We start from the raw sequence: 25690 nt of genomic DNA, 5'->3' as shown, positions 1-25690 counted from the left end.
GTTGAAGAGAAGTCTCTGGATTGAATTAAAAAAAAAAAAAAATAATGCTATAACTTTTACACTTTTTTTTTTTAATAAAAAAAGGGAATGAAACGTAATATTGCAAATTGTTAAACTTTAAAGCTATGATTGCAAAATCGCTTATATTTCAAGGGTGTAAGCGAAGTTTTTCCTTTATAATAATAAAACTAGTCGGGTGGGCAATTTTTATATGACTTTAGAATTCGGCATAAAATTAATAAGTTATGATTGAACAGTCTTACCCATTTAATTAAATGAGTTAAATTAAAATTCTCATATATATATATATATATATATAATCTTTTACACATGCTTCAACACAACTCAGATGTGATACACAATCGCGAATTGTCACTCTTACAAACAAAAAGCCGAAGACAAAAAAATATAATCATAAAGAGCAAAGTGCACATAATTATAAAGAACTATGCTACTAAAATAGAAGGGAGAGAGGATGCAAATTAAAAAAAGAAAAAAGAAAAAAAGAAAGTAGCAAATACCTTATTGAGGAACACATCTCAGAAAGCTAATTAATTATGCAAATTCTTTATTAAGGCTAGGGTTTGATTGAATTTGCAATTTAAAAAACATGCCATCTGAAAATAGTGATATTCAAACGTGAGATTTTTAAAAATACAGTTATGCTTTAGTAAATTTGGTTTTTAAATTACTGTTAACTTTTAAAATCATACATTTTTAAAAATACATTCCTAAGCTATACATTTTTTGCGATTTGGTTTAAAATCTTACTTTAGAGCCTGTTTGAGCTTTTAAGTCAAAAAGAACTTTTGGGCAAAAGCTTCATTTTTAAGTTTTTACCAAAAGTGTTTTTTGACAATTTTTTAGGCTTTTTTAATCCTTGAAAACGCTTTTAATTTCTTTACCAAACGAGTATTTTTTTTCTTCGAACAGATTTTTTGAGTGTTAAAAGCACTTTTAGACTCTTCAAATGCAATCTCAAACATGCCTTAATGTGTAAAATTGAAATGCCAAACGCAATCGTTTGAAGTTTAAAAATATACTATATTTGATATTAAGAATCTTTATCAATTTTCTTTTTAAGTGTTTTAGTAGTATTAGATGTCAAATATTATTAGGATAGTTCCACTACATCTCCATATTCCGCTATTCGGATAGTGAGATTCTAGTCGTATATATGGATAGAGTTTTCTTTTTTTTCTTTATGATATTTTTTTCTTTGTTCAATTGTCTTGCATTGCCTTGAGGAAGTGTGGTGTAGGGACAGAATCCTCTCCGGTCTATAATGGGTTAGAGAATATTTAGTTTATGACTGAAATTTTTTCTTAGAAATCCTACAGCCACAAATAGGACACCTGGCCCACTACAAAAAAAAATAATAATAAAATAATATTTTAGATAAAAAAATAATAAATAAAAAAACAAGCCACCCCATCTTGGCCATAGGGGGTGGTCTGGCCACCCCCTAAACCCAAACATATATATATATATATATATGTTTGGCCCTTGGGGGTGGCCGGGGGCCCTGGGGTGGCTCGACTTCAGCCACCCCAAACCGGTCCTTGGGGGTGGCCGGACCACCCCCAAGGGCCATGGGGTGGCTTCGGCCACCCCAGACTGGTCAGTCTGGGGTGAGTTGTAAACCGGTTGACCTGCTAACCTGTTTTACCACCTTTAGTCTAGCCCATTTAATTAGATGAGTCGAATTAGAGTCGCACTATATAGTCTTGTATAGATACGACTCATCTTGAACGTGAATTAAAAAAAAAAAAAAAAAAAAAAAAAAGTGGCAACTAAATAACTTATTTAGGAACCTATTTGATGAAATCTCATCTTGAATCTTGTCCATTTTTTTTTTTACAAATTCACAATTAAATTTGTGAGACCCACATGTGAGTCCTACATATTTAATAATGAATAGTAAATTTGCACATCTCTTTTATACTGATAGACAAAGAATGAAAATAAACATTTTTCACCTTAAAGTATATGTGCTAACAAGAACACAAAGAGGGAATGAGGGAATGAACTCTTTAAAGTAGGAACAAATCAGAGATATTCTACTCATCACTTTCATTTTTTTTTTTTTTTGTAAGTAATCATCATACAAGCTTGTTGTGTATTTATTAAAAAAAATTGAGAATGGCTAAGATGAACTAACCCAAACATGCCATTAAAAACGTTTTGCAAAAATTGGCTTTAAAATCGCAGTTTAACATTGAAAATCATACGCTTTTAAAAGTACACTTCCAAATGTTACATTTTCCGCGATTTGATTTAAAATTGCACTTTGGATTTGCAAAATCAAAGTGCCAAACACACTATAAATATATTGTTTAGAGTTTAACAATTGTGATTTGAAAATATACAGAATCTGTATTTGATATGATATAGTTTAGAGAAATGCTAGGGAGCCAAACAAATCAACCAAGAAAAATTTCTAAACTAACGTGGCAAGGGTTTTTTAATTAAAAAAATGCAATTCTCTCTTCCTTGTCTACCACTCACGGTCTGCCACGTCAATTTGTAAATTTTTATGGGTTCATTTGTTTGGCTTCCTAGCACTTCCCATTTAGTTTATCTTGTTTTCTTTTTAAGTGTTTTAGTATTATTAGGATAGTTCAACTGCATCTCCCCATATTCGAATAGGGAAAATGCTTGGTGTTATTCTAGTGTTTTCCTGGTGTCCTCTCAACTATGATGTGGCTTTTAAAATCATCAATAGATTAAAAGTCAATAATGATAATCTCAGATTCAACAGTAATTTAAAAAGCCACATCACAGTTGGGAGAACACTAGAAGAACACCTAGTATTTCCCTTCGAATAGTGAGATTCTAGTGTGTATATATATATATATATATATATATATATATATGCCTTTGCAGTCAGTTGAGGAAGTGTGGTATATGAGCTTGAGTGGGGAAGATGAAACTTTCTAGCTTTATCGTCTTTCTTTCATTTGCCATACTTGCAGCTTCAACAGCTCATGGATCTAATGCAACTCACAAGGTTTATTAATGCACTCTCCATGATCATCGTCTAGCTTTTAGTACTGATTTTAATCGCTTGATTTATCTAAAATGAAACAAACAATTTTGATTTGATGACAAAAAATTATATTGTGTTATGTTCTTCTTCTTTACTTGACTTAGTGTCTGTTGTTCGCATTTGCAGTTTCAAAATGTACACAGGTTTAAAAACACAGTAAAACGTTTATAAAATCGTGATTTGACCTTTAAAATCATAGTTTAATCTTTAAAAAACGCCTGCGATTTGAAAATGAAAATAACATGTTATGAGTTATGACATGCACTGACTATATTGATTTATATATACATTGTTATATGTTCAAGCACTATATCGTGTACATGGGTGAGCATTCATATCCAGACTCTGATAGCGAGCATTCATATCCAGACTCTGATAGCCTCATCAAATCCAACCATGAAATCCTTTCTGCAATTGTTGGCAGGTAATCTCTTAGACCTAAACAGCTCTATATATATATATTGCAGACTTGTTCCTAATATGAATACTATATATATATATATGTCCCTTTCAGTATTGATGCAGCACAAAAGGCAATAGTTCATCATTACAGTAAGACTTTCAGAGGTTTTTCAGCTAGGCTTACACCAGAACAAGCTGCTACGGTATTAGGTATGTATAAATTAACTGGTCAATATATATATATATATATATATAAGAGGTGTTTTTGTTTTTACAGAAAAAGAATCAGTTGTTTCAGTTTTTGAGAGCACCATTCATCATCTTCATACGACAAGGTCATGGGACTTTATGGAAAGCAATGGTTTGGGTTATAATATTGACGGCCGATTTCGTAAATTCAGTAAAAGAACAAATCAGGATGTCATAGTTGGCCATATTGATAGTGGTAATTAAGTTCCCTTCTTTTTTTTTTCTTTCTCATCGATCGAAGATCAAAATAATTGTTCGTCATAATTTATTTGTTAGAATATTAATTAAATAATTAATCTTTTTATTAGTATAATTTAATATGTTATTAACTGAATGATAATATTCATCAATCTACAGGTGTTTGGCCCGAGGCCTTGAGCTTCGACCCACACGAATTAGGTCCCGTGCCAGAGCATTTTAGAGGAGATTGTGTTACAGGACCTGGGTTCGAAAAGGCCAATTGTAACAGGTAATTATAGAAACTGAAAAAATAAATAAATAAATAGAGTAATGTTGTTTTTGAAAATATTAAGTTCACGATTGTAATCTTTTCTTATTTTTCAACTGCATGTGCTTTGTTAAATACATGTAAGTTTTAGATATTAATGGAAATTTCTCTATTTTAAATATTTGACGTGTTGAGCAGCGTCGACAGTTGATGCTATTCAACACCGACGCTGCTCAACACGTAAAATATTTAAATATACGCTAAAAGTTGTAGCTAAGAGTTGAACAGTTTTGTAATACAAAATTTGATATGATTATGCAGGAAATTAATTGGTGCCCGTTTCTACCTCGATGGGTTTATGGCAGATTCTGGCCCACCTGAGAATTTTGCACCAGGAACAATATACCGATCACCCAGAGACGATTTTGGGCATGGCACTCACACGGCTTCAACAGCCGTTGGATCAGAAGTGAATCTGGCCAACGTAAGAAAATGGGACAGCCACACGGCAAAAGGTGGAGCCCCTCGTGCTCGGCTAGCCGTGTACAAGGTTTGCTGGCACAACAAGTGTAGTTGCGCCGACATCCTTAAAGCTTTTGACGATGCAATTCATGATGGTGTCGATATCATTACCATTTCAATTGGGTCGGGTCATCCGGCAAAAGGGTACCTGGAAGACTGCTTTCTCATTGGATCTCTCAATGCTTTCAAAAATGGAATTCTTGTTTCTGCTTCTGCTGGGAATAATGGGAATGCTGGGAGTGGGAATGTTGAGAATGCAGTTCCTTGGATTTTGACCGTTGCGGCTAGTACAATTGATAGAGAAAGCTTTTGCTACTTGCGTCTTGGGACCGGCTCAAGACAACTTATACTGGTTAGTCTTAAATTCTGTTTGTTTCCACGGAAAATATGTTTTTTTGGAAAAGGTGGTTTTAAGTTAACGGGGCAAACTTTTTCAGGCTCATGGATATAACTTGTACGACCTAAACGGCTCTTATGAACTTGTAGCAGCAGGTGCTGCAGCTGGCTTTGGGGCTTCCTATGAGCAAGCAAGGTTAGTTTAAGGCTTTGTTTGGCAAAGCCTTCTCCTTAGGTACTATAATCGATGTAGATTGATGTTAAAAAAAATAAAAAATAAAAAAAAATAAAGTAAGAATGTTTGATATAAAAATGTGCAAAAAATGAAAAGGTTTTGTTTTGTAATTATTATTTTATTTGAATAGTAATAAAAAGTGAAAAAAGTTGAAATGTTTTGATGTTTATTTTTTTTTTGGAAATTGTGCATGTAACAAAGGAAAAGAAGGGTTTTGCCAAACAAAGCCTAAAATGTTGTGGTATTACAGTTTTTACTACAGTTTCAAAAAAAGTCACATAAACTGTCACGTCAATCCGACAATAATAATTACGTACAATTCTCTTACATATCACTTAATTCAGAGATATTTCTCGATGATTAATTGCTTTTCTTTGTTCTTTTTCCTTTGTTATAGCTACTGCAACAGAGGTACACTGAACCCAAGTCTCGTTGGAGGAAAGATTGTGGTGTGCAGATTACAATCATTGAGTGATAATGCAGGAGACAAATCAACAGTAGTAAAAGAGCAAGGAGGTGTTGGTATGGTCCTCGTAGCTATTGGTGCAGCAGATACTTTGATATACAAATTTGATATCCCTACCTCCATAATAACCAATGAAGATGAAGCCAGCAGACTTGACATGTACATGCGCAGCACAATGTGAGTATTAGATGCCTAAATCCTCCTGTCTTCATTTTGTGCTTATTTTTTCGTTTAATTTGTGATTTCAAAACATGCGATTTTTAAAAACGCAGTTAAGAGTTTGCATGCGGAATTGTAGCGTCAATCGGATTCTAAGAATATGTAATCTGACAAGATTTGTGATATTTGCAGGCAGACGGTTGCAAGCATATTTTCTAACAGGGATAAGGTTAACACAAAATCTAATCCCCAGATGGCTAGCTTCTCTTCAAAAGGGCCTAATTCATTAACTAGTGACATCATTAAAGTACGTCTTTTCTCCTTCTTTATCAGAAGAAAAAAAAAATAGTGAATTTAATTATTTAATTAATATTTTAACACGTGTGAGTTCAATCTTTCACTGGGTACTATTGTTCCAATAGCTTAAACCCATAAGAAAGAGTATGAGATGCGATTTTTATTGCAGTAAGATACTTATTTGTTTAAATCATGTTTGCAGCCTGACATTACAGCACCAGGAGTTAATATTTTGGCAGCTTGGCCTCCTTCAGATAATGAAGATGTTGATGCCATTATCTACAAAATGGATTCTGGTACATCTATGGCTTGTCCTCATGCCTCTGGTGTTGCAGCAACCCTAAAATCTATTCATAGAAACTGGAGTCCTGCTGCAATTAAATCAGCAATAATGACAACGGGTTAGTAAAATTTCTTTCTTACTTTTTCATGTCCTATGTATAATTGGCACTTTTAGTAGTAAGTTGCCACGTCTTTCCAATGCGGGATTCAATCTTTCTACATTCACACATGCATACTCAACACCTTCTGAGCTCTTTTCCTTTTTCTAGCTTGATTAACACATTAGGGAGTTGGTTGTGACATCTTTCCATTATAGGATTCAATCTTCTTACACTTTTCATGCCCTAGGGACCCTTGTCCGTGCCTGCGCCATTCTACTATATATCTCATAATATAGCATGTTGAGGTACCATTCAACCTAAAAGCTTAAGCCTAAGGGTTTAGGCATAACTATGCTTTCACAATCGCTCACACTTACGACATTTTTTCACCGTAGGACTCGATCTTTCTATTATCACACGTGCATACTCAAACACCTTCTAAGCTCTTTTCCTTTTTCTAGCTTGACTAAGTCTCACATGGGTTTTATAATTTTGAAACAGCTTTAATGAAAGATAATACAGAGCAGGCAATCAAGTCATCAAATGGATATGATGCAACACCAATGGACTTTGGATCAGGACATCTAAATCCTGACTCAACACTTGATCCAGGCTTAGTATATGACTTTGATAACGACAACCTGATTGATTTTCTTTGTTCCCAAAACTTGAACGAGATTCAACTGCAAAACATGTTTGGGAAGCAGGTAGCATGCAAATATCCGCCAGTTGCTGCTTACAATCTCAATTACCCTTCAATTGGGATTGGTTATATGGCCGGACCAGTGTCAGTTTATCGCACCCTCACCTTTGTAGGGAACAGCGAAGATCCCAAAGTTTACAGAGTTTCCATTGAATCTCCTCCATGGGTCAGAGTTACAGTGGTGCCTGATACTCTTGATTTTTCGTATTCTAACAAGTTGAATTTCAAAGTCGATTTTGTGCCTTCCAAGGTTACAGGATATGGCTATGGGGGTATTACTTGGAGTGATGGTCAAAGTCATTTTGTTAACAGCCCAATTTTTGTAAATGTTGTTTAAGCTTATTGGGAAATTACTTCGTTGTTGGATAGGATCTTTTGATCTGTTTTATTCTTTTTGGTTTGAATAATTCTGTTTGGACAAAGTTTTTGATGCAGGGACTTTATTGGGCTACTGTTAGGATTAGGATTAAGGTTAGGGTTTAATCCCTAGTCAATTTCAACCTAGTTTCTATTATATTAGTCAGCTTTTGATCAATAATATTATTAACATGGTTTTGTTGTCTTCTTCCCTCCTTGAACTTCTTCTCTCCAACTTCTCTTTTTCTTCTTTACTTCTATTGTTCATCTTCTCTTTCTTATCTCTTAGCTCTTGGTTTACAACCATCAATGAACAGAGGCATCCAATAGAGGGCTCATCTTTAAACAATGGAGGTGTGAGTTTCATTCTCAATACTTTGATTTACACATACTATGAAGAATGAGAGGATCATTATTGTCTAAATCTAACAATTAAGAATCTCATGCCCTAAAAACACATCCATTTAAGAGACTGAGTTAGAGATAAACTTAATCCATTCTATTCTAGAAGTCTAGTATCTGGATGGAGAGATGATTTTGAAGTGCAATGCACAATAATTTATGTTTTCTGAATTCTTCCAGTAAGAAATTTATAAAGCTCTTCTAGTGAAATTGGTAACACTAATAACTTACCAAATGCTGAAAATCAGTGCAGGAACTCAGACTTATTGATTTGAAACACCTAAATGCATATATATTATATATATATAACAATAGTGAATTAGATCAGTAGATTAAGAAAACAAGTGTCCAGTAATAAAATCAAGCAAAATGAAAACTTCAGCATACAGGAGGGCCTAAAACCCACTTTAGAACCCCCATTTTTCCCACATAAAGAAACAACATCTTCAAGCTAATCTTTTGTGTCTAGTCTTCAAACAAAGCAAGGCTAGCAGCCTAAAGAAATACCCAAATCAAAATCCAAGAATATGATTCTCGACTTAAATTAACAACAAACAGGGCACTGAATCAACCCATTCTCGTTGCACTCACCACACCTCACCATCTTCTTCTGCTCGGAATCCAAGACCTTACAGCTTCCATTGCAGTCCATGCACATCACAAACCTCACCCCAGCGCAACCTTCACACCCGCCGAGAGCCCTCGGAATCCCGTCAAACAAAATGCTTAGTTTCCCCTCCTCTTCCAACTTCACCAACTCATCTCCTCCGCCAATCAACCTTCCCTTCACGAAAACAAGCGGAACTTTCACCTCCTTTGTCCCCATTAGTCCTCTAAGCTCCTCTTTGAATCCCGAATCCATGGATACATCTCGCTCGAACACGTGGATACAATGCGATTCAATTATCGACCGAACCTTGTTGCAGTCCTCAAAGGTCTTCCGGATTCCTCGTAATGTTGTCGTGTAAATCACAACCGCATTTTCACCGCCGGGCGGGCACTTTCTCTCGAAAGAATCAAGAATAGCCTCCAATTCCCTAGACTTCCTCGCTCTTCGGGCTTTCGGTGTGGGCGAAACCATCATCTTGATTTGTTCTTCCTCTTCAGACAATTCTTTCTCATAAGAAGCAAGAAGCTCTGGATCAAACAGGGGACTAAAGCTCTTTCTTCGCGACGAAAAATCCAAATCCCTCCCAGGACTCTCTCTTTTTGCTCTTATTGGAGACCCTTTCACCGGATAACTTAGATTCAACACCGCCTTACACGAGTTCTCCGAACAAATCTTGGCTTTCAGAACTGCTTTCGGGCTATAATCGGCACGCCCGAAAAGATTAACCCGACCCTTATTCTCTTTCCCAGCAAATCTCTTTGCTTTCTTGGGAGACCCACTCTGATTCGAGAACTTCATCGGACTCCTCGCATCGAAACCGGAAAACCCACGTAGAAAAGCCCGCGGCTTGGGGCTCTTCTTGGCTTGATTCGAAATGGGCATTCCTTCTTCAAGATCCTCCATGAGTTCCCAAGCATTGATAACCTCTGGCTCCTCGCGAGGTGGAGATCTCTGTAATCTCCTACTCTCTGCTCCCACACAATCTTTGGTGGGTTGCTGGCTGTCCAAGTTGAGAGCCCCGTAGGTGCTTGACGTGAGAGAGACCACGTGGTTCACGCACTCGCCGCCATTGTTGAAAGTGATTTCTCTCTTCAGGTCTTTCCTGACGAGCTTTGACGAAACGCAGCCCATCGATCAGTGGGGTTCGCTCTGTTTTTTCTGTGCCTTTTGTTTTGGGGTTTGGGATTTGATGCAATGTGTGGGTAACGGTCTGGAAGGTTTTTTTTTTTTTGGGGGGGAGGGGGGAGGGTGGTGTTTTGAATCATAACCGTTACCCTGTCTACAACGGGCCCCAACGGTCAAAAAATTCGAATGGCCATGGCAACTGAATGTTTGTAAGAAGCCCTTGGATCTTTTCTGATTTCTATATTTGACCCATTCTCATGACGATTTTATGTAATTTGCTTGTTTTTTTAACTCACCAATTATGAATGCTCAACTTTCACCATCCAGCTAAAAGAATCCGAAAATGTGAAATATTTTAATTCAAATGGGAAATAAGTTGTGAAGTTAAAGTTAAATTGAGAATCTCGCTATGATATCATGAATTTAAATATTTAATTTGTTAGTTCTTGTGTTGGCTTAATTCAGTTCCAAAATACAGAGGCTACTGTTCACGAGTTCAAACACTGATATAGAATGCTCAGAATCCAATCTCCACCGTTCATAATGTAGATTCATGTGTTATGAACGTCCCTGCAAAATTTCAGCTCAATCGGACCACAAACGCCCATCGATCGGGGCTGTTGATCAAGACTGGACAGCATTTCCAGAATGCTGTTTCACCCATGTCCGGACATGCCTTCCTCGGGTCCGGACCTCATTTCCAGAAACTAAAATTTTGCTCCGCAAAGCCGTGTCCGGACAGCCCATTAACATGTCCGGACACCCCGTAAGTTTGAGGCCCAAAAACGTGATTTTAAGTGGTTTAAGTCTAGGGTTTTGTCGGGAGTATATATACATCATTATAGAAGATAGAAGCACGAATTTTCACCCCCAGAGAGTTCGTCGGAGGCTGTGCTAAGAGAGATCATATGTGGTGAGCGTTAAATTGAATCTCTTAGAGTTTTAGTTATTCCTTTGATAAATCTACGGTTGAGAAGTCTATCGGAAGGGTCCGGCAAAGGAGAATCACGTTGAAGAAGATTGTGAGCAAGGAGACGAGTTGTAGGCTTGTCGATCTTACAGAGCCAAGGTCTTGCAAAGGGTTGTAAGTGTTCCTAGTGTCTGTAATCTCTGGATAATCTTTTGATAGTGATTTCCTGGGTTTGGCTGCCCCGGAGAGGTTTTACTTTTAGATCGGTTTCTAAAAGGTTTCCTCTTCGTCACCAAAATATCTGTGTCTGCCTCTTTATTGCTTTATATATTTTGGGTGATTGAATTGTTTATTGCTTCATTATATTAATTCCGCATAAATTGTGATAAACAAGTTTTTGGAGTCGGCATAGCGTTTTTCATAATTAATATTTTAACAAGTTAATACATACAAATTAAGTTCTTCTTGATGTAGATAAATTGAATCTTGTTAAATGCCACACCTCTATTTTATCGGGCTCGGAGCCTAGGGCACAATACCCATCAACTTTTTGATTAGATTTTGTTAAAAAAAATACATAAATAAATAATTAAAGATTGATGAGTACTATTACATCAATGTAGTAGAATATAACATTACTCATTTAGCAAATGAAATTCTACGATTAAGCCCATTAAATTATAATTTTAGTGCTCACAATTTAGGTCTCGTTTGGTTCACGGAATGACTAATCTATTGGAAAATGATTCGTTACAATTGCGAATAGAAGAGTGGAATAGATTAGTCAATCATATTCCTTCGTTTGGTACAATACAATATGTTGGTAAATGAAATCATATTGTAATCACATTTTCTAAAATACCCTTATAATACAAATACAATTTATATTATTAAGGACTTTCATTTTTTTTTTTTGTACAATTATGCTACAAAATTATTTATATATAAAAAAAATATAGTTGAAGAAAACAAAATCAAATTCAATCTTGAAATCAAAAAAATATAGTTGGAGAATGTACAGAAAATCAAAAGAAATCAAAAAATAGATTATATATTTGTATTTTATAAAAACCTTGCAGATTCTATTTATCCGTCAAAGAAATAAAAAATAAATAAAAAATAAATAAAAATAAAAGAACAGAAAGATAGAGAGAAGAAAATCAGAGAGAAGCGGTATAGATAATCAAAAGAAATCAAAAAATATAATTGAAAAAAAAAAAAAAAAAAAAACCTGAGAAACGGTACAGAGAAGAGAGACAGTATAAAGAAGGGGAACAACGCATAGAAAGAAAAAAAAAAATATTTTGTTTGTACTTGCAGAAAAATTGTACCAAAAAAATCAGAGAGAAGAGAAAGAGAGATAGAGAAAGAAAGAGAACGAAATATAGAGACGGAAAAAAAAGAAACAGAGAGATAGAGAAAGAGAGAGAGAGAGAGAACGAAATATAGAAGAATCAGAGAGATAGAACGAAATTTAATCCCACTTATATGATTAATTTAATCCCACATAAAATGATTAGCTCTCTGTGTGTATGAAATTAGTAGTCCTATGTGAATAGATTATTCTCAGGAATAGAGTATTACCAAACAAATGATTAGTTATATATAATGTTAGCTAATCTAATCTAAAAGTTAATTCCACAAATCAAATGGGGCCTTAGTCAAATGGCCTGCCTAAACCAACTTCCTTAGAGATAGTGAGAAGGAATCCTTCTCAAAATCGCAAAAGCAAAGCCCTAGACGGTGGAATTTGACCAAAAACTGGCCCAGCCCACCGCGAAGCAATGGAACTTAAATGAGTGGGAAAAGGATTAGTCCTTAAGGATAGGGTATCTACTTGGCTCTCAAGTTGTAGAGTAACCTTAGAAGCAACTTTAGGGTACCAATTGACAAGGACAGTAGACGTGTCCAGAAGGGTATATTATGGTCGCCCAAAAGTACCTATTTGCCTCTCCTGGTCCGTCAAGTAAGGGGCACTCATTTTTGTTCGTGTCCATAGGTACTTGAAAAGGATAAAAGACCCTACTTCCTAGGGCAGGGTCCACCTCAACTCAAGCGGGCAGATTTCAGATTTGGATGGGACTAGAGAGAAACTCAATTGGGCTCCTCAATTACAAGTCCATCATATGGCAATTAAACAAAGAATCTAAAATAAAATAAAAGATAGTTATCATTTTCAAATTATATACGAGTGTTACACATTCTAAATTTTTTTTTTCAAAGGATTTGTCACAATCTAATGAGATTTATTATTTTGGAAAGTGTATCACTAACTTATGAGATAGTGAACTTATGAGATTGTGACACATCATTTGGAAACCAACTTTTGAGAATAAGTTTTGAGATGTCTAGCATTTCTCAATTATATAAGAGTCTCTCTCGCTCTCAATTATGTTACTTTAACAAATTTACTGACTTAAGTATTGGAGGTTCTCACGCTAGCAGCCAGCCGATGCCAAACCAATGATTAAGACAAGATCAAGAATAAAAGAATGAAAACAAAAAATGATCAAGCAGTCCCGTTAGATTTAAGGAGTTAATGGTGAGAGATCCACTAGAAAGATTTCATTTCACTTTCAGCAATTATTCAAAGTCGTTGATGTGTTCTTCCAATTAGGTACCACACTCAAGCGAGGATCATATATCATGAAGTTCAAATCACATCTTTGGATTCTCCTCTCTTCTCACAAGGCACGACTTATTCATTTTTCATTAGAAAAAAAATTATATTTATTTTTCTAAGCTAACATGTGGCGTCTCATATAGTCTGAAGACACATTTCTTGACACAACACGTACAACACGTTTTAAAGTCGTGATGACCATGAAGTTATCCAAATTTTACAGTTAAGTGTGTTTATGTGAGAGTAATATTAAGATGGATGACCTCTTGAAAATACAATTATATTATTAAAAAAAACCCTTGAAAATTTTCACTAGTTTTTCTTAATGAGAACTGATTTATTTTGTTCTTTTAATCCCAAGTTCGGACCTCATTCCCTGCCCTATCATTTGTCATAGAAAAGTATGCATTTATTCTTGTTCTACAGTTTTCATCTTCTGGAAGGTGAAAGGAGAAGCTTCATCATAGCTCACGTAAGTAAAAGCAACCTTTTCCGTGGCGGCTGAACTGAGAGGGCACGGGAAAGCATGTCTTTATTTGACGGTATGTTCATATTTATATTGAATAATGTTTTTTAACGTCGTTTACTTCTTTATGGACTCCAAACGTACCCCACTCGCCGTCGTGTTGCTTATTTCTTTTTCCTATTTCAATCTCTACTTTTCCTACCCACTAAACCCAACCTACCAAAAGTACCAATATACCAAATTCTTAATCCTATATATATATTATTTAAGAAAAATTATTTATTTAATTCAAATCTTATTAAAAAATGAGTAATATTATATGTTATAAATTTGTCTAGCACTATCAATTAGTTTTTGAATTTTTTTTGAATTTTTTTTTATTTTTAAAAATGACAGGTTGCTAGTGTCACCTCAACAAAATTGAATAAAAAGTATAATATCTAGTTGTTCCCATCAAAAATATATGAGTAGTGTTATATACCACATCATTATCTCGTAATACTGACGTGGTGTTGCCAATTTACCAATATTATTTTTTTCTTCTTATAATAGTTGATATAAAGGTAATTTAATAATGTCACATCAGCATAGTATGATAATAATGTGATATGTGCTTTTTCTCAAAATATATATCAAATTGATCGTTGGAGTAAGCTATTTGTCTAAAGAGTAATGTTATAAATTACGTTTTTATCATTATTATCTTATTTTACTGATGTGGCAGTGTCAATAAGTCATTTGATCAACTTTTATTAAAAAAATTCAAAAATTAATTGACATTATTACATCAACAAAATAAAATAATAATGAGATAAAAACGTAATTTCCATGGTGGACAAATAGCTTACTTCAAGGACAGTTTTGATATAACAATAAATTTTAAAGACAAAATAAGTATTTTGTCTTATTATTTAATGGCTCGGCTTGGTTTAATATGGCTTGGCGAGGTCTTATGAAATAAGAATTTCTTATAACATAATTATGATTTTGTTGAAGAGAGAGAGAGAGAGAGAGGAATTGTCAACACTTAAACATATTGAATTGTTGTTATATATATATTGATTTCTCTTGGTGTTGAAGTCCTGAAACTTAAATCATAGGGTGAAACAAAACAGCACGTTCACGTGCGTGGCACGCCAGTGTAATTTTTTTTTTTTAATTAAAAATAAATAAATATTTTTTTTTACACTGACGTGCCACGCACGTCAGCGTGCTGTGTATCACGGTCCTAAATCATAAGAGTGAAGAAAATAGTATAATAGACCGAGGTGAACATGTTGAGATTAATCTCTACGCTGACGTGGCATGTTGTCATATATTATAGGTTTTGGGTTTTTTTTTAGTCATAGTTATTGGTCTTAGACATATATATATATATATGTCGCAGACACGATAGGGAATTTATATAATTCACTTAGAATTGAACTCGTTGAAATTGAAACACGTTTTCTCGTTACAATGGGAATTGGACTTAAGCCATATTCCCTGAACAAGTATCGGAGAGCGAAAAATATCAATCGGTCCCCGGCAACAAATAACATAGAATTTTGGACCAAAGTGAGTCATCAATGGAGAAATAATTAGCAAATTTGACAAAGAACTTGCATAATTAGTTGTTATAGGAGAAAAGTCTTCGTTAATGCACATTTACTTTGCCCTGATCCTTATAATCCTGGTGACAAGGCAGAGCTAGTTGAGGATTAATTTTTATCTTTCCAACTAATTAAAATAATGAGAAAAAAACAAAAAGATAGATGTAAAACCTTATCGTTTCTTAAGTAATATATTGTTAGATTTTTTTTCTTCCTTTCCTTTTCACCCATCATCTTGAATTTAATTATCGTCTTAGACACACATGGTAAAGAAATTCATAGTTGTTGGGCGTTGTAATGAATGTGTGTTGGACCAAAGGCAATTATAGTGTTTTTAGAATTATGAACTTTTTGAACCATTTAATTAAATTATAAATACCCCTCAAGAAAAAGGAAAAAGTTTTCAGAATAAATTTTTTCAATTCAGTCTATTAGATTGACATTCATATTTAGAATATGTAATTCTCAAATGTATTTTTAAAATGTACATAAAAATTACATGTTGTAAGGACATATCACATGCTTTGTTAATCATATTAAAAAAAGTAATACTATATACTACACTACTATCTCATTATGCAGGCCAGACATTACTAATTCACCATTGGATATATATATATATATATATATATATATGCTAGGAGTTAATATTTTTCTCATATTTAGCCAATTTTATCTTACAAATCAACCATTAAATTTGTAAACTTATGTAGACCCCATATAAGTCAATGGTGAATCCCACAAACCTAATGGCTGATCTATTAAATTTCTAATATGAACCAAATATAAAGAACTTATTAACCCCTAACAATTATTTATTTATTTTTTTTCTTTATACAATGTCTAATTGAAGGGTGGATTCGCAGTGTCATATCTATCAGCATATTTGGATATTGGTGGAATTATGGATAAGTGCTGATCTTGGATTCATACACTTTCTTCATGTTCCTGCAATAAAATGCTATTTTTGCCATGTCACTATCTAAAGTGATCTTGGATTCATACACTTTAAGCTTTGTTTGCAATTATATCCGAGAAATATTCTTTATTCTTTATTTATTTATTTATTTTTTGCAAGTATCCGAGAAATATTCTTAATTTCTCAGGAAAAAAGAGCAAAATCTGATGAGAGAAGAGAAGTGGCAGCCAAATGAATGGTTTCTCATGAATGTCATAATGTCAAATCTTCATGCTGTGTTATTTCAAAATTTCAAGCAATTATTGTGGACTTTCCTTGCTGGATTAAAAAAAGAAAAGAAAAAGAAAAAGGTATTCAGACGTGGCGACCCATCACATGGCAGTTGAAAAAAACAATGGATTGTTCTGGACATAGACCATAGGTTCTGGCCCTCTGTTTGAAAATAAGGATGTCAGCTCATTTATGGGCTTCGTTTTATTCCTCGACTCTACTCTAGTGTCCCACCCACACCCTACCAAATTACATTTTTGCCTCATGTTAAAATTGGAGCAAAAGGTAATTGCATTGGCCTCAGTAATTTTTTTTTTCTTTAATATTTAATGAGTTGTAATATTTGAGGAATTAACATTCACCTAATGTAAAATAAATTACATTTTTTTTCTTAATTTCTTACATTCTATCTTCTCTTAATAAAAAAAAAAGAATAGTTAAAATAGGAGAAAAAAATATATGATTTTTAAAAAAAACTAAAATGAATAACAAGTTTGCTGCGTCGGGTATATTTGTAATTTAAATTAACTGTGTTACAAATTAATTAGTCTAACCTAACGTATTATTAATTAATTAAACTGTAAGTTGATTGTGAAACCTATTTAAAATTAGAGAAAAATCTAAAAATTTTAATTATTAAAAAATTGAAATTAAATTTGAGTATTATTATACATTATTATACTCCTTTCCCTCTCCCTAGTTTTCAATGTTTGTGTTTTTTTTTTAATAAGTCGTATGTCAATGGACAGCAACACAAGCAAGAAACAGGGAGCAGAGATAAGTTTGGTATCGTGGCATGGGAGACTTTGATTGGCCTTGTACTTTGTCACCGGTCGTACCTAATCGGCCTCTAGGATCCCTCCTACCGCAACTATTACCAATTTAACATTTTAACCTACCTACCAAAAGTGGCTTCACCAAACAGAATAAATTTTTAAAAAATAATAATAAAACAAATATTATTTTAAATCCTATGTAATTATTTTGAAAATTGTTCTTAGACCTTTTTGTATCATGATTTCTTTTTTTTTTACATACTATCATATGAAATATAAAATTTAGAGAAATGCTAAATTTCATACCATAATCATATTATACTGATGTGGCAAGGATTTGTAATTCTTGAATCTTTTTTTATTTTAGAGATATGATCAGGGTTCAACTGGGCTTTATCTAAGACCTAACCTTTACTTACGTGGCATAAAGTTATATAAAATCAAAATATATGTCTACAAAAGTTGGGTCTTAATGGGGCTCAATTATCTCTTTATTTTTTTAATTTTTTTAACGTGGACTGATTCAAAGGCTACTAACTCTTGCCACGTTAACACGGTGTGATTGTGTTGTGAAGTATATTATTACTAAAATTTAGAGTAATGTATTTACACCCATTTACCACACATTTCACTAAATATCTAAATACTAACTAACACCGCCGCATTAATAAAATAACATTGGTCTTAGAGAAAAAGCTTAAAATGGATGCTTTTATTGAAAGACATAGGCTAGTAAGCTTATTGTTGGCGCAATAGATATAGAGATAATAATATCACCCATAAAACCTGGAAGAGCTAGCTATATGTTTCGTGAAATGCACGATATCTACCACTTTATTATTGCATGTTAATTAGATGCTGATTTTTTATTTATTTATTTTTTTAAAATTTAGAGAGAATCAATCAATGTACAATTATTCAGCTATCATTTTTTTTTTTATTATTATTATTTATAACAAGCCGGTGGCACGTATTGCTGAAGGACAAGATAGCATTTCAAAATTAGATATTTTATAATTAATTATATTATTTGGGCACATAAATAAATATATATATATAAGATCTGGCACCAAGTGGCCATTGAATTCAATTTTATTTCCTTATTTTTATTAATTTATTGTGAGTTTTGGTGGTCGCATTAGTTGATGAATGATGATGAGCCATTTACATTTCTGATATGATAACGAGAGATCGAGTTGGGAGGAAGAAGTTGAAAGTTAAGATGGGTTGAATGGTATTTCATGAATTAATAATATTATAACAAAATTAATGCAAACACTTTAATAAATTAATAATCTCACAAATGTGTGTTAGCATTAATTAGTTAAATAATTTCAAAAGATGAAGACACGTCTAGAATTAAATGAGAAATATAATCTCAAACTTTTGATTTGTATGACATGTTCCCATAACAAATCTCCACCTATAGATGCTTTGCGCTTTCTCGATTTTACTGAGCTGAAATGCAGTGTTTATTAGTCTTTAGATCAGTCACTATTAAAAAGAAATAATAATAATTAAAGATTAATGAACGTTTTTAGCATTACTCATAATTGAAACTCCATAACCAATCCCAATTGTTTAAGACAAACAAACTAACATTTGATTATCATTGGTTGGTCGAATTTGGCTTGCCTTCTATAGAACAATTAGTGGAGATTATTTGGAAAAAAAAAAAAAAAAAACTATGGAGATGGCAGAGTTCATCCCTAATCATCTAATTTTCATAGTTTATCATTTCACATGCCAGAGTCTAGTGATTTTTTTGGTGGAGGCAAATCAAATTCTGGTCGATGTAAAACGCTCTATAGCAACTGCAAATCTTTATTTTGAAAAAAGAAAGATTTATGCGTAATTCATATTTCCAAAATAAGACTATTTTATGTAGTGTGAAAACTATAAACCCACCAAATTAACTTCAACACTTTAATTAAAAACCTTTTAGCAATTTGATCTAAATTAGTTGAATTCTTTAGATATGACCAAAAAAAAAAAAAAAAAGGTTAAAAATTAAAGCGAGTGGAGTAAGCCGTGAGCTATATATATTTGAAAGGCTTATAAAAAGCAAAACGACGTTTTTGTACGGTTTGCTTTCGTATTATTTTGACTAATCAAAAGGAATAAATATTTTTGGTAATTCCTCTCTCTCTCGCTTTCTCGAAAAAAGAAAGCGAAACAAAACGAGAACCACCGAGCACGAGTCAATAAGTTGAAACTCTCCCTCCAAAAATCAATCTCTCTCTCTGTCTCTCTCTCTCTCTCTCATCAGATTTTTCCACACTCCAATTTCTTTCTTTCTTTTATAAAACCTTCTATTTCAACTACTTCGTCTTCAACATTCTCTTTCTTTCTTTCTTTCTCTCTCTCTCTCTCTGAGTTTTTCTGTGATTGTGTGTTTTCGATTAGGATGCCACAAGTTGATTTGGAAATCCTAGTTTCAGCCTGCGCCGGCGGATCTGATCGGAGAATCGCCTGCGAAACTCTCGCCGACGGAGATCATCACAAGCCGGACCAGCCAGATCAAGAAGATGTTCCTCCGGATTTCCCGCCGGAATCGTTCTGGCTCTCCAAAGACGCCGAGTTCGACTGGGTCGACCAGCGCGCCTTCTACGAGCGGAAAGACTCGGCCAAAGGAAGCGTTAGTTCGACGAACTTGAATCCGAATCTGAACCCGAGCTCCAACTCCAGCTCTCAGCGGTTCTCTCGGAACTTGAAGTCCAAGGCTTCGATTATCGGCTTGCCCAAGACTCAGAAGTCTTGTTTCGTCGATGCGAAGAACCGCCGGAACGGCAAACCCGGCAAACCTGGAAACACTCGGTTGTTTCCGAAACGGTCCGGATCCGTCGGAAAATCGGAGGCTCCGCTGGTGGAACCGTCGTCGCCGAAGGTTTCCTGTATCGGAAGGGTGAGATCGAAGCGAGATCGGCATCGCAGAATGAAGAGTCGGCAGATGTCCTCTGGACGGGAGCCGGAGAAAGAGAAACCGGCCCCGAAACGAAAAACCGGGTTGTTCGCCACTGTTCGGGCTATTTTCCGGTCCCGTACCCGAGAAAAGAGGGCGTCTAGGATCAGCGCGCCGAAAACTGAATCGCCTCCGAGATTTAGCGCCACGATTGGACCGCGTGGCAGCACGGCGTCCGATATTGACGCGTCATTTGCCGAGTCGCTTCCGAGAAAGAGCGTTTCGGAAATTGAACCACCCGGTTTGGGAGGCATGAATCGGTTCGCATCCGGTAGGAGGTCCGACTCGTGGGCCGGCGACGTTGCTTGATCCGATTCGTCGGCTAATTTCGTTCGGCGACAGCGAGCGGTGTGGGCTCCAGACATGCAGTTGGTAGGGTCGCGATTGCCGATTGGAAGTCTTCAGTAGGGCGTGCTTCATTTCTGATTGGTCGTTGGATGACGAGGCACGTTGAAATAACGGTTTCCCCCCCCCTCCAAGGGTGAAAGGTGATTAATAGTTACCAGAGTTTTATACACGTTTTTAATTTTTTTTTTCTTTTGTTTTTCTTTTTTAGGATAAGATTTTGTAAATATGTACGAGTGTTCTGGAATTAGCAGCTGTAAATTTTTCTTTTTTTGTGCTAGTTTTATATAATAAAATTTCAATTAATCTGAATTGTACGTGTTGATGAATATATTTTTAGAAATCTAGAATAAGTTCGCGAGAATGCTATATTGCAAAATGGATTTTAAAATTAATAAGTAGGTAAAAACTTTGAATTTCCTTAATAATATATTTTTATTTTTATATTTATTTGTAATAGAGCACCTAAAAGTATACGTAAAGGTTACAGTCCGACCACTTTAATTAAATAGATCAAACTTTACAACTATAATTCTCTAATTTTTTATTAGGTTTATATCGGATTCGAAGGTTATGTCAAAAATTGTCTGTCATTATGTTGTATGTCGGGTTTGAGTTGTATCAAAACATGAATATAAGATTATATAGATTAATCATAACTCGATCTATTTAATTAAACGGATTGACTTTTCAATATCATTTAATTTCGTGTTGAGTTTATAAATGGTGTCAAAAAGTGTCAAACTCTATTTATTTTAAATATGTCAAAAGCATATATTTTAAAACCGGTGACAAATTTAAAGTATGACGGCACAGATAGAAGGAAATTTGTATCCGTCCTGATGGTGGCCTGGCCTTTACTGTTGAGTCACAAAGGTGAGGGGTCGCTGTTAAGGGCATCGGCGCAATTGACTCCTAATGTGGAAGCAACTATTTGAATAGTCTAGAATTTTGACTAGCCTTGGCACCTTGCTATATTTTATAGCGAAAGTGGCCATCACCCTTTAAAAATAAAAAAAAATAAAAAAAGAAAAAAAGTGACCATCTCACCTACCATCATGTGTTGCTTTTAAATTAGCAACCTTAGAAATATGTACCTAAAAGTCGTTGAAAACTTATCTTAAAATATTTTCCCAAATTTTTTTATTTAATTTTTAGAATTAATTCCAAAAACTTAAGCAAATAAAAAAAATATAATGATAACATGTTGATTATTTTAATTGAAAATTAGGAATAAATATGGACTACTTATTTCAAAATTTAAGCTGATAGCCATAGGAAATGATACTACTTATACTATGCATAAAAGCACTCGAAGGTGAATTTCCATTTTCTAATGCATTTCATGTGTTACAATCTAGAAGAGTTTACAAGTAATTAAATTGGACCCATAAAAGTTCATACGTAAGCTAGACCACATGGATAAACTCTTTCCATGGTCAAAATGATAGTAACTTAATTAGTTCTTGGCATCGAGCTCATCATATAGTTCAATCTTTCGCCCGTTCAGCGGTTGTACCGGCCTTGAGTTGTCCTTGCAACTAGAGGCCAATGGTGCCTTGAGATCCTGTACTTGATCTGGGGAGATTGATCTCACCTACACATATGTTAACCATGTCAAACTATCTATATTCATGTATTAGCGGGATTCGGATTCTCATCAATTTAATCCAAGCAGCAAATGTGAGAGAGTTCTTATGTGACTTATTTATCTGAATAAGTATTTAGTCAAGTTGAAACCTGTTTGGATATGTGAATCTCATACGAACTGAATTCTCTTATAATTATTAACAATCCGGATAACAAAATTACTGGGATTTCTATTCTATATTTGTGTGTATAACCCTTTCCTTAATGACAGAAATAATTAATTACCTTGCCGAGGATGTTCCAAATGATGTTCTCTGTGCATGGAGGAGTGGTTAAGGAACCTATGTATCTGTAATACTTGCGGGTCTTTCGCTTCATGTGCTTGGTATCCATGATCCCAAGAGGGATATGAGCCTCTTCATCCCCAGCACACTTGTCCTTGGCCAGTTCACCCAAATTGCTCTTAATCTGCATGCAACAACATCATGAACCATAATAAACATCAAGATTTCCAATTCCTTTTAATTCCTTTGAGAATGGTAGATCTTCTGACACGAAATAAACGAAGAAATCTACCTTTCTAAGAAAAGAATCGGGTGCACCATATTTGTAGAGAATTGACACAACCGAGAAGTTGCCATCAGCTGACTGGTGGACCAGATGCTGCTCTGCCGGAAATCTGTAATTAATTGTCACATGGTGTCAGATCAGCACACAGTGATACAGACATGGATTGACATTTCTTAAAATTTTCTCTAAATTTGAAATTCTTAAATTCATAAATTTCAGTTGTTCATATTGAGGAATGATAGAGACCCAACTTTTTTGCCCAACAAAAGTTCAACTTTTGCCTTATTTATTTTTTAAAAATAAAATAAAATAAAAAATGAAAAAAATGTTTGAAGCAACCCTATCTATTTTTTGTCTTTCTTTTATTTGGTATTTTTTTAAAAATGAAAATTGGTATTTTTTTCATAATAATGTCATTTTTTTCAAGAAAATGTCATTATTATGAAGAAAAATACTATTTTTCATTTTTAAAAAAATACTAAATAAAAGAAAGGCAAAAAATAGATAGGGTTGCTTCAGACATTTTTTCCATTTTTTATTTTGTTTTTTTTAGAAAAAAAATAAAGGGTAAAAGTTGGACTTTTGTTGGGCAAAAAAGTTGGGCCTTTAGCATTTCTCGTTCATATTATCTAAGCATTTAAAATAATGCATGTTTCAACATTTAATGAGTAAGTTACTCTCAAGAAATTTAATAAGCCATGTTTCCTCGTTAGACGCTTAAATAATATGAATGATTGAAATTTATGATTTTAAGAATTTCAAATTTTTAAAAAAATCTAGGAGATCTCAATCCCAAAGACAGAGAGAGGGAAAGAGAGAATACTGTATGCCATCAATTCGGTGCTCGGAAGGTGTGTGGTAGTGCACCTGCTTCAAGGTGTAGTTCTTCCCATTTATAACCAACACTCCCACATGTTCGTCGAATCTAATCTGCACGGGAAAAGAGGGCATAGATCGGATAGAAATCTTCAGCTATTTTACGAGTAATGTTACAAGTTCCTCTTGTGTCCCTTCAAAAATGATGTGACTCTTAAAATTACCATTGAACTTATGATTTATCATTATTGGATTTTGATCAAATTGTAATTTTAAGAGTCACGTTATTCTTGAAGGGACAAAAGAGTAATATAAAAGGGACTTCTAAACTTACTCAAATTTTACTGTTCAAATTTAAATAAGAGGGAGTCTTTATAAGGTATATTTGTCTAAAACAGGTTTTAGATAACCCGTTCACTTGTTGAGGCAAGTGGGCCTATAGACCTATTTGTGGTCTTTCTTTTATTGTTTTTTTCTATTTAATGTTATGATAATGTTGTTGTATCAACCAATTATCCAACAAAACAACTTGAATTAAACAATTGGATACTTCAGAATGATTAGGGTAGTTACAATATCTCCTCATCTAGTCAGTTTGTACGTCCAACTAAATCATCCATTAAATTGGAAGAAAAAAAAAAACAGTTAATCATTAAAATTAATATTTTTTGAAATTTAAAAACAAATTACCTCAATGTTAAAACCATTGTTGACCAGCGTGGCATTTACAGGATTGTAATCTCTAGTCAAGGGTTCAAAACGCTTGTTACGGACAACCTGGCCCTTTACAATGTCCACAGGAGTCTGATGTTTCCCGTTTGAGCAGGTCACGAACTTTGGGCTCAAGCTTCCCCACTTTCCAGGCCCATTTGAGCCCACATAACCGAACGTACTTGAGTGTCGGCCTGGCGGGAATTTTTCAAACATAACATTAATTGTAGTATTGTCATCTTGCAAGCAGCTAAAATCCTTAGGAATTGGAACAAATAATGAAGGATATTTTTCGATTCATAGAGCATATGATTTTCACATGATTTGATGTGATCATCTTGTTGTAATATAAATTAAAATATTAAATTCATCGTTTTCTTTAAATTTAAGATTACAGACAAATAGTAATTTAATAATATGTGCTCTAATGACATATATCAGTCTAACAATTTCAATTTCTTTTTAATTTTTATGACGTAAAACTCCTTCAACAAAGAGTCATTTCGTGACCAATACGTGTCGGATAAACCTTGAATACAAGACTCCACCTGTAAAAACAGTATATTAGTTGAGCGAAGAGTCAAACAACCGATCTCGTGATAATAAGCAAATTACCGACCATTCTTGTGGGTTAAATAGTTTGATCAATATCATTGATAGAGAGAATTAACCCACCCAGTAACTCGTCATGATATTCCATTCTGAATTTCATGGGAAACTCAGAATTCATCTGTGATTATAACAAACAAATTTCCCCAGAGATCGAAAACACAGAAGACCATTGAAAACGTAAATGTCAAGAAAACAAAACCCATCAAACCAAGAAAAAAAAAACACAACTTTTCCTCGTGCGTACGTAATCTGTACATGCATATATATCAGAGACTGATCATCGGAGAGACAGAGTAGAGATCATACCGGCATCAATCGCCGAAGTGCTGCTAACAAGCAACAATAATGTAATCCCAAGGACGGGGACGGAATATCTAGGGGCCATTGCCGGTGCTAATTATCTATATCCAAGCTCCTGCCCCTGGACAAAAATAAAATTAAAAAAAAATAAAATTGCAAGATAGCTAGATTTATCTATACCCTAGCTAGCTGTATATATATAGGGATCAGTTGTGGTTATATATATATGTATGCATATATATAAAAGCTTCTTCTCTAGCCCACCACCGGTGGTAGTGGGAGCTATATTTAGAGAGGGGTCTCTGCTAGATTTGGTCTTGTTTGGTCGAAAGTCTAGGAGCACCTTCCTTTGGTATGTCTTTATCTATTTATACACTAACTCAAGGTTCATTGTCTGCTTTTTTGTTTTGTTTGTTACATTCAAAAGATCAAGATTCAGTCCTTTTTTTATCCTACTTAATTTTGTCTTATACAAATTAAATTGA

At 34.2% G+C, this 25690-nt stretch overlaps 4 protein-coding genes across 4 annotated transcripts; 2 read left to right on the top strand and 2 right to left on the bottom strand.

Moving 5' to 3' along the window:
* Window positions 1-3369: 3369 nt before the first annotated feature.
* Window positions 3370-7586, top strand: LOC132191687 (subtilisin-like serine-protease S). The gene is made up of 9 exons (XM_088511035.1): window positions 3370-3473; window positions 3564-3661; window positions 4058-4169; window positions 4470-5022; window positions 5108-5202; window positions 5639-5884; window positions 6059-6173; window positions 6366-6564; window positions 7048-7586. The coding sequence occupies exons 1-9, from the start codon at window positions 3370-3372 to the stop codon at window positions 7584-7586; spliced, it is 2061 nt and encodes a 686-aa protein (XP_088367161.1).
* A 754-nt stretch (window positions 7587-8340) lies between these two features.
* Window positions 8341-9837, bottom strand: LOC132161635 (Glutaredoxin family protein). The gene has a single exon (XM_059571795.2). It carries the CDS (start codon window positions 9747-9749, stop codon window positions 8553-8555), a length of 1197 nt encoding a protein of 398 aa, XP_059427778.2. The 5' UTR covers window positions 9750-9837; the 3' UTR covers window positions 8341-8552.
* A 9719-nt stretch (window positions 9838-19556) lies between these two features.
* Window positions 19557-20918, top strand: LOC132192105 (uncharacterized). Its single transcript, XM_059607321.2, has one exon. The coding sequence runs from the start codon at window positions 19707-19709 to the stop codon at window positions 20568-20570; it is 864 nt and encodes a 287-aa protein (XP_059463304.2). The 5' UTR covers window positions 19557-19706; the 3' UTR covers window positions 20571-20918.
* Window positions 20919-21903: 985 nt separating this feature from the next.
* Window positions 21904-25515, bottom strand: LOC132161885 (alpha carbonic anhydrase 1). The gene is made up of 6 exons (XM_059572100.2): window positions 25212-25515; window positions 24273-24487; window positions 23590-23696; window positions 22773-22875; window positions 22482-22664; window positions 21904-22203 (listed from the first exon to the last, which is right to left on the bottom strand). Exons 1-6 carry the CDS (start codon window positions 25288-25290, stop codon window positions 22066-22068), a joined length of 825 nt encoding a protein of 274 aa, XP_059428083.2. The 5' UTR covers window positions 25291-25515; the 3' UTR covers window positions 21904-22065.
* Between the last annotated feature and the right edge of the window lie 175 nt (window positions 25516-25690).

The sequence above is a fragment of the Corylus avellana genome, chromosome 10 (genome assembly GCF_965113065.1).
Source record: "Corylus avellana chromosome 10, dhCorAvel1.hap1.2, whole genome shotgun sequence".
In the NCBI taxonomy this organism is placed as follows: domain Eukaryota; kingdom Viridiplantae; phylum Streptophyta; class Magnoliopsida; order Fagales; family Betulaceae; genus Corylus; species Corylus avellana.
Note: the sequence above shows the minus strand (reverse complement) of the source record. Positions and strands in the feature narration are given on the sequence as shown.

What these genes read in the sequence shown, in the direction of transcription:
- LOC132161885 (XM_059572100.2), bottom strand. Translation starts at nt 25,290, where the DNA reads ATGGCCCCTAGATATTCCGTCCCCGTCCTTGGGATTACATTATTGTTG. An exon ending in ACAATGGTTTTAACATTGAG is followed by an intron (nt 23,697 to 24,272) that starts GTAATTTGTTTT and finishes TTTCCCGTGCAG; the next exon opens with ATTAGATTCGACGAACATGT. An exon ending in CACCGAATTGATGGCATACA is followed by an intron (nt 22,876 to 23,589) that starts GTATTCTCTCTT and finishes AATTAATTACAG; the next exon opens with ATTTCCGGCAGAGCAGCATC.
- LOC132192105 (XM_059607321.2), top strand. Translation starts at nt 19,707, where the DNA reads ATGCCACAAGTTGATTTGGAAATCCTAGTTTCAGCCTGCGCCGGCGGA.
- LOC132161635 (XM_059571795.2), bottom strand. Translation starts at nt 9,749, where the DNA reads ATGGGCTGCGTTTCGTCAAAGCTCGTCAGGAAAGACCTGAAGAGAGAA.
- LOC132191687 (XM_088511035.1), top strand. Translation starts at nt 3,370, where the DNA reads ATGGGTGAGCATTCATATCCAGACTCTGATAGCGAGCATTCATATCCA. An exon ending in CTTTCTGCAATTGTTGGCAG is followed by an intron (nt 3,474 to 3,563) that starts GTAATCTCTTAG and finishes TGTCCCTTTCAG; the next exon opens with TATTGATGCAGCACAAAAGG. An exon ending in ACAAGCTGCTACGGTATTAG is followed by an intron (nt 3,662 to 4,057) that starts GTATGTATAAAT and finishes ATCAATCTACAG; the next exon opens with GTGTTTGGCCCGAGGCCTTG.